The sequence below is a fragment of the Petaurus breviceps genome, unplaced genomic scaffold (genome assembly GCF_028583685.1).
Source record: "Petaurus breviceps papuanus isolate PSGF00001 unplaced genomic scaffold, PetGlider_PUasm1.0 139, whole genome shotgun sequence".
Classification (NCBI taxonomy): domain Eukaryota; kingdom Metazoa; phylum Chordata; class Mammalia; order Diprotodontia; family Petauridae; genus Petaurus; species Petaurus breviceps.
Genome location: NW_027185697.1, coordinates 17,338,902 through 17,347,285, shown reverse-complemented (window position 1 = coordinate 17,347,285; position 8,384 = coordinate 17,338,902). Strand labels below are relative to the sequence as shown.

Below are 8,384 nucleotides of genomic sequence, written 5' to 3'. Positions count from 1 at the left end.
CCGGCCCACTCGGATTGGAGCTGGCCCGGCCGAGCCGCCAACCACAGGAGGCTGCGCCTGTCGCTCAGGCGCGCGCTCCCGCCCCCGCCCCGACGCCAGGAGCCCCCCGAGCCCCAGTCCGGACCCTCGGACCGGAATGAGGCTGGGGGCGGGACGAGGAGGGGCGGGTCCGGCAGAACGGACGCCTGGGAGAGGCGAAGGCAGCTGTCAGTCAGGCCGAGAGCTCCAGAGCGGGCCAATGAGTGTCTCTGGCGGCGGCGCGTTCCCGTCCCCGGCCAGAGCGGCGGCGGCGGCGGCGGCCGGAGCTGGGTTCCTCCTCCCATCCCCCCGGCACTCACTGTTGAGGCCCGCGGGCGGGGCCAGCGGCTGCTCGCCCTCGTTGTTGTTGTTGTTGTTGGGCAGCGGCGGCGGCTGCTCTACCAGCGGAGACGACATGGTCGGGAGGCTGGAGCGGCGGCGGCGGCGGCGGCGGCGGAGGAAGCTCTGGAGGCGGCGACGGCAGCTCCGGCTCCGTCTCTGTCTCTGGCTCTCGGGCGGCAACACAACAAGCCCGGGTCCCCGCCCCCTCGGTTGCGCATGCGCAGCCTCCACCCCGGCCCCTGACGTCAGGCCCCGCCCCGCGCACATGACCACAACACAGCCTGCCGGCCATGTGATAGGAGCGGGCCAGCACGGAGTCGCGGAGCTCTGCCCCCCCCCCCTCGGGGCGGGGCTCCGGGCCGGCAAAGGCGCCACGCCCCTTCTCCCGATGCTCCGCGCAGGTTTTCTCGGGCCTTTGCCCCCCAGCCTGGGGGCTGTCCTTGCTTTTGTGCCCAGTGTCAGACTCACCCCTCTCTGGAGGGCAGGCTCGAGCGCTCGTCCGCGGGCCGGGCGGGTGCCTGAGCGCCGGCCTCCCCCGGGACTCGGGCCCCGGAATCGGCCTCCGCCTCAGCCCTTGGGACCCCTCCGGGTTTTCTTGGCAAAGACGCCGCGCGATTTGCCATTTCCTTGCCCAGGGTCCCACGGCTAGTGAGTGTCTGAGGCTGGATTCGAACTCCTGCGCTGTGATGGCTCTTGGGCTCTCCGCCCTAAGGCAGCTGCCTCCGGGATCTCAAGCATGGCCTTATTCCCGGGCTGCGCCGTGACCAGCGTCCGAAGTGGGCAGACTCCCGGGGACTCCACCGAGGGGCGCCGGGACCCGTAATGGGAGCACCCACCGACGGTGTCACTGAGCGCGCAGAGCCCAGGCCAGATCCACATAAACGTGGACTGGGGAAAAGGGTTTCATGAACCTCTAACGAAAACGAAGGATTTCCTTAAGTTGTGAATAAATACGTTCTGAGAGGGAATCCACAGTCTGTGGTACACACTGGAAAAAAGCGAAGGACTTCTTAACTAGAGAATCCCCAAGACACAGCCAGCGCCAACTGCTGTGACCCGAAGCATGTACGTGTTCAGTGAGAAAGCCCTTGATAACATCCGGAATTCCAGTGAATAGGATTCAGCACCAAGGCTGACTACAGCAGATGAATGAATCAAGTTCACCGGTCTGGAGAAGCCTGGATTCCGTTCTGCTCGGGCCACTTAATATTGGTGACTGCCTCCCAAAAGGCAAAGGGTCGGAGGATTGAACAACAGATCTCAAATAATATTTGTGGATTGATTATAATTATGTCTATGGTTGCTATAAATAATAAATTTTCATTTGGCAGCAAGTTCAATATGTGTCATTTGACTTAGCAGGCAAAAAAAAAAGCTAACAGGATCTTAGTCCCATTCCAAATGAGGCCCTATTCCCTCTGTCCACAGTCTTAGACCAAAATGTGTTCAGTTCTGAATAGCACACTTTAGAAGTAATGTAATAACCTGGAGAGGGCCCTGAAGATAATCTGTTGTGAATTGATGGAAGGAGCTGGGGATGTTGGACCTGGAGAAAAGACTGGGGGAAGGATAATTATTTTTCAAATACTTGGAAAGATGTAGAAGGAAACATTGTTTGGCCTGGAAAAAAAAAAAAGAGAACTTGAACCAATGGGTATAAGTTACATGGGCATGATGAGGGAAGGAATCCCAATAGGTTCAGCAGAAACCCTGATCTTATCCAAGACCAGGAAACCTGCAATGTTGTCTGGAAAGAATTCAGCTCAGCCTTACTTGGAGTTAGAGTTGAGAAAGTTTATTTTTACGCCTTTACAGTGGGCAAGAGTCCTTAGGGGACCTGCCAGTGAGAGGGGTACATGCTTTTACTTTTAAAGGGTAGGGCTGCCATTGTCAGGGCTGACTGGATGGAAGGGACCTCAGTGCATAGATAAAGGTTAGAGCTGACCTAGAGGAACTTGTGACTTTAGTGCATAGATAGTTTAAATGAGATTTGGGCCAGACAGGAGGGACATGAGGCAAGGACAAAGGAGTATTTGGGCCAGACCCAAGGGGACATGAAGAGATTAAGTAAGAACAAAGGAGTCACAAGGTGTTGCCTAGGCCTAGTTCGGATAGGGGGAAGGGGCAGAGCCCAAGGTTGGGAAAGGGATTTTACAGATAACAATTTTACAATACAAATTGCAGTTACAACTGCACAGACTGGTTTTACAAATTGGTTTCACAAACTGACCTAGACCCCAGGTACCTCATCAGGTAGATTTTTCTTTAGCATAAAATAATGTCAAGTGATAGGGTATGTGAATGTTTGCCACTTCTAAACATAAGCTCCTAGAGAGTCTAAATGTCCCCAGGGACTATCAGTGCTAAAGTAGCTGTGTGAACACTGGTCAGGGATATGGGAAATTGGATTCATACTTTACTTCTGAATGGGTCTAGTTAACCCCTAAATTTTAATTCTCAAGCCAAGAGTCTGTGATTCTAAAGAATGGTAGAGACAGTAAGTACAAGGGAGTGCAAGAGGGAAGGGAACAATCTGGCTGATTGAGACATGATAGCATCCCAAAAAGCTCAAAACAATCTTAGGCTTCATTAAGACAGGCATTGTTCAAGTCTAGGCAAGTGAATATGTTCTGGTCTTCTGCCCCAATCAGACCATACCCCAGTGTTCCTTGTTTTGTTATTTATATCTCTACAGCTTAGCACTGTGCTTGGGACACAGTAAATACTTAATGCTTTTTCATTCATTTATTCAGTGGGGAGTTAAGAATGCACCAAACTGTACTTTAAGGAGACCATTCTGATGATTCCATACAGGGGGCAAGGGTGTGGCAGAAAGAGCGAGAGCAGGGAAATCACCTGGGGAGTTGTGGCATATGTTGGGAATGGGGAAACAGGGCCTTGTACTTGTTTGGGAAGGAAAAAAGGATGTATGTGGGAGAACTGATGAGCTTCTTTGACTGGCTGGGTGTGGAAGGTGAGGAAGAAGGAAGAGTCAAGTGCTTATGAGATTCCTAGCCTGGCTGATTATAACAGCAGCCCAGTCACAGACAGAAATGGGGAAGTTAAGGGGGGGATCCACCTGGGTGGAAGTGACTGAGAGGGCTAGGAATTCAGTTCTGGATGTGCAGGGATTTGAGATGCCAATGTGACAGCCAGGTAGAGATTTGTTCATTAGAAAACTGGAACTTGAGAAATAGACCAACACTGGATAGAGAGACTTACGAGGCATAACCTAAAGACAATAGTTGAAGTCATTCTAGTGACTGAAATTCAACTAAATTAAAAAATCATTTATGAAATGCTTGGTCTATGTAAGGTATAGAAAGAAAATAGCAAAGAAGCTCAAGAATGGTAATAACTGAAAATAAATAGCAGTTTAGAGTTTATAAAAGATTTGAGCTTCATCAACAGCCCCATAGGGTGGATGCCACAAGTATTACCTTGGGGTAGAAGGGTTAAGGAGAATGGGAATAAGAAATCAGGTGGTTGAAAGATGGGCAATGAGGGTTGAATGACAACCGTGTCAGGTGACTGAGTCACAGAGAGCAGAGGAGCCCTGGGGCTCCAGACTGACACCTAGTGTTCCAAGTGGGAATATCATCCTGGGATGCTTTCTTCCTTGATTTTTTTATTAGTATTACTCAAGAATGAGTGCTACAAGTGTTTACTTTTGATATTGATTTCTTCAAGAATTTTTATATTTCTATTGACGAACATTTTATAGCTTGAGTTTGAGGCTGAAGTAACCTCAACAATTGCTAATTTAAAGAATTATTATATATTCAAAGTGTGAATGCCATGTAGTTTTTACTTTTTCTTTTGTCTTGGGGATTTTGCAGTTGGTTTGTTTTGGTTTTTGGTTTTTTCTTGCCTTTTGGAGGGCAATTGCCCAAGCTCACACTAGGTTTTGTGTGTGTGTGTGTGTGTGTGTGTGTATGTGTGTGTGTGTGTTAAGTATCTGAGGCCACATCTGAACCCAGGTCCTCCTGACTCCAGGGCCAGCGCTCTATTCACTGCAGCCCAATTTGCAGTTGGTTTTTGCAAATGACTCGTTCCCAGGTTTTACTTAAGTGTCATGATAGAAATTAAGGTAAAATGAGAGACAAAGTTCTAAGCATCTTCTATTTATTAGCAATGGCTATGATGAGGTACAGGCTCTGGGAACCCCCTAGAACTCTGATTGAATCTTCCCATTTGAAGAGGCATTTGCCTAAGGCCATAAGCCTTTTAGTATTGGACCAAATCTCAGTTACTACCTAGCCCTCTCTTGGTCCTCCCAAAATATCTATTACCCTTAAACTAGCCTAGCCCTACATAGTCTTTCATCTCCAGGTAGCCTCCAGCTACTTCCCACCCTTAATCTCTCATCCCTGGAGTCCAACCTCATTTGGTTCTTCCTGAAGACCCTCCCCAAACTCCTCCTCTAGACCACCCCTACATTCCTCCCACAACCTTTCTGTATATGAGACTCCATCTTGTCTCCATGGAAAGAAGAAAGGCCTGAGAATGATCTAGCACAGACTTACTGTGTAAGATTATTCTGGCCCTCTTGTCCAGTACAAGCATCACAGATACCAAGGCTCCTTAAAATTCTACCCATTATGGCACATCTTTAATAAACTTTGTTTTTCTTTGGCTGAGAAAAGACTTGCGGCATATTCATTTGGCAGGACCTAGCATGTTGGTATTTTGGGGTCTTGTGTACCCCTAAATCCTGTACCTCAACAGCTAGGTATTGGAATGAATACAGTGCTGTGCTGAGAGTCAGGGAGACTCATCTTCCTGAGTTCATATCTGGCCTCAGACACTTACTAGCTGTGTGATCCTGGGCAAGTCACTTACTCCTGTAGGCTTCAGTTTCCTCATCTGTAAAATGATTGGAAGGAAATGGCAAACCACTGCAGTATCTTTGCCAAGAAAACTCAACAAAGGGGTCACAACAGTCAGACACAAATGAAAATAGCTAGCAATTACCAAAGGAGGGGGAAAGGCCTCACTAGAGGACCAAAGACCTTGAATGGGGGCTGACAAGGTCTTTTATAACAATTAGCAAAATGACTGAGCAAAATGTGTAGCAGCATAGGTGTGTTTTCTTCTGAATGACTATCCAAGACAGAATGGAAATAACATTATCTGGATCCCTCCTTCTGAAACCTCCCTCCCCCTTAACTACAGCAAAGGCAGTCTGGGGATAAAGGCTCTCAGGCTATGGGACTGGTCTTGCTGGTGATGGGAGTTCCTTCAATGGTTTAAATTGCTGAGATTTGACCTTTTAGGTTAATCAAGTTTCTCAGGAAAGTGGGTAATGGGTGGGGTTACAAAGGTGGAGGTAATTACAAAAAAAGCTTGACCTTTATGCACATTTCTCTGGAGATACTGGTAGGGGGGAAATTTACAAGGGAAAGGAACTGAGAAAGGGGATATTAAATCTAGTTTGATTAACTTTTAGGAAAACAGGATTAAAATCAATTTTCAATTTTACATAAGATGAACCTCTATACCCAGCTCAAGCATTTATTGTTATTATTATTACTTTTTTTTTTTTTTTTGCTATTTGGAGGGCAACTGGGGTTTCGACTTGCCCAAGGTCACATGGCTATTAAGTGTCTGAGGCTGGATCCCAACCCAGGTCCTCCTTACTCCAGGGCCGAGCTCTATTCACTGTGCCACCTAGCCGCCCCCATTTATTGTTATGAATGCTTATTATTTGGTGTTGCCAATAATACTATCTGGTTTATGAGAGCTTTTATTTTAGCTATGGATTAGCATGTTACTTGTTTATGAACCTACAAAATGCTATCACTACTGAGCAATACTGAATGACATCATGATTCTCCAAAACTGTTACTAACGTGAAACAACAAAAATAACGAGTGTTTATATGGCATTCTAATGTTTGCAAAGCAAGTATCTCATTTTATCCTCACAACAGTCTTGAGAGGTAAGTGCTATCATCCCCAATTTACATATGGGGAATGAGACACACAAGGATAAGTGACTTGCCGAAGGTTGCTAGCAGTTATTTACACTGAGGTTTTCCTGAAGCTAGGTCCAACACTCTACCCACTGTGCCTGCGACCTGCCTCTAAATATTGTCATTTTGAAAACACTGATGTGCATAAGGATTTGCTGTTACTTGGAGACCTTATGTTTAGGAATTTGGATGTCAGAGAAGTTTTGAATAACAATGTCTCCAGGAGGGGTAGCGTGTAGTAACATTGTCCAACTAAGAATAGTTCAACAACAGATGTGGTATGTGAATTACCACCATCATGTTGTATGGGATGAAAAAGCCCATTCAAAATTTAGTCAAAAACTCAAGAGGTTTCTCAGGATAAAAACAGGAAATTTTTATTCTCTTCTCAGACTGAAAAGGGTAGTCCTCTCCATGACAGATCAGTGAGAGGAGGTGTATTACTGAAAACAGAGTAAGAATTTATACCCTAACGCAGTCACCCCCCCCCCCCTTCTCCCATTGGCTGGGAAGTGGGCTTACATAGTCTCTCGGGGAGAAATCTTCCCCAACGACAAATAACTAGGAAGTCTGCCACTATCCCCTATTGGCTGGGAGGTGGGCAGGGAAACAGTTCATGTCCTTATTAGGCAAATAAGGGAGGCGGAAAGGTTGCAAGCAAGGGTGGAGGTCAAAAACCCCTAAAGGGCCTAATGCTGGTAAGGGTGTGGCAAACAAAGGTGGAGGTGGAAGGACTGCTGAAAGGGGGCTTAATGCAGAGGGGGCAGTAGCAAAGAAGGGGGAAGGGGGAAACCAAAACTCAAGCCTGCCACTGGATTCCAGGACATAGTCTGACAAGTTTTTCACATCTCTCACTCAATGTGAATAAATTACTAGAAAAAATTGAGAGAGGGAACAGTTATTGGGCATTAGTTTTCTCTCCCATAGCATGTGAAGTGGGGAAAGTATTTAATAAAATGGTGGCTCTAACAGCACAGCAGTTGAGGATTAAGTTTGAAAATACATTTGTATTTTCCCTATTCAGGATCAGGAAAGACAATCAGAAACAACCCATTCACAAGTGAGGGGTGAAATCTGTATTCTATTCTGTTAGTCAAAGACACTGTCTCTGCTTGTGTCTAGATGTCCAAGCTAGGTAGATCATTTAATGGGGGGGGGGGAGTGCTTCATTACAATCAGTGAAAGACATATCATCAGTACCTCACAGAGGAGGCCACAAGAGTAGAACCAGTTCACCTGTGTCATGCAGGTGGGAGAGATAAGATTGCTGTGTTGCTTCTGATTTTATGCTGTATTTATTAATTTTGTAATTGGGTCTGCATCCACCTGGTTTCAGTTTAACTCAGTTGGGCTAGATCAAAGTTAGTTTAGTTTAGGAGAAAGGTTATTATCTCTCCTCTCATGACAGTATCCTCTAGGATACTTAATGCATATCCATTTTAGTCTCACAAAAATTACCATCCCCAAAAGAAATGGTCTGTCTTTTCCTGTTTTGGGGTAGTTGAGGGAGGGTTGTTTGTTTTTTTTCCTCTTCCAAGGAGACAGCAGCAAATAAGCCCCTAGTAAAGACTATAGGATATGGATGAACCACCATAAAATAATTAACATCCCTTAATTGTTAGAGAGGGGCATGATCTTCCACACCTAAAAGCCAACCCACCTTTCCCCAGCTGCAGCCCGTTGTGATATTCCCCAACCACCCAGAACACCTCCTTTCCTGTGTCTCAATAAAGTGGGTTTTCCCCATCCTTTTGGGGTCCCTGGCTTTGCTGAGGTGCCCAGAGTGACCAAGTTTATTAAAAGCTATTTGCATCACTGTTAAAAAACAAGCCTCAGTGAAATTTTACTCATCAATGAACCCTCATCTGAATGTGAGAGAGAAGTCCACTGACAAAGCCGGAAAAGCTTTGCCAGCATATAAATAGATATGACATGGCAGAGCAATGACACTAGTCCAAATTAGAAACTTTCTTGGAAGACCCATGTCCCCCTTGGGAACAAGCTTGGGAAACCTGAATTACACAAGTGTCATTAACACTATGTGAAGAAC

General features: G+C 46.5%; 1 protein-coding gene across 2 annotated transcripts in view; it reads right to left on the bottom strand.

Annotated features, from left to right (window-relative positions):
- The window catches only part of BNIP3L (BCL2 interacting protein 3 like), a 34,531-nt gene extending 33,939 nt beyond the window's left edge, over positions 1–592 (bottom strand). Inside the window, exon 1 of one of the 2 annotated variants that reach the window (XM_069066998.1) lies at positions 339–592. In XM_069066998.1, the coding sequence (XP_068923099.1) occupies positions 339–435 (97 nt within the window). In that variant the 5' untranslated portion in view covers positions 436–592. The remainder of the gene's footprint in view (positions 1–338) is intronic. The other variant, XM_069066988.1, reaches the window with a different exon arrangement.
- Between the last annotated feature and the right edge of the window lie 7,792 nt (positions 593–8,384).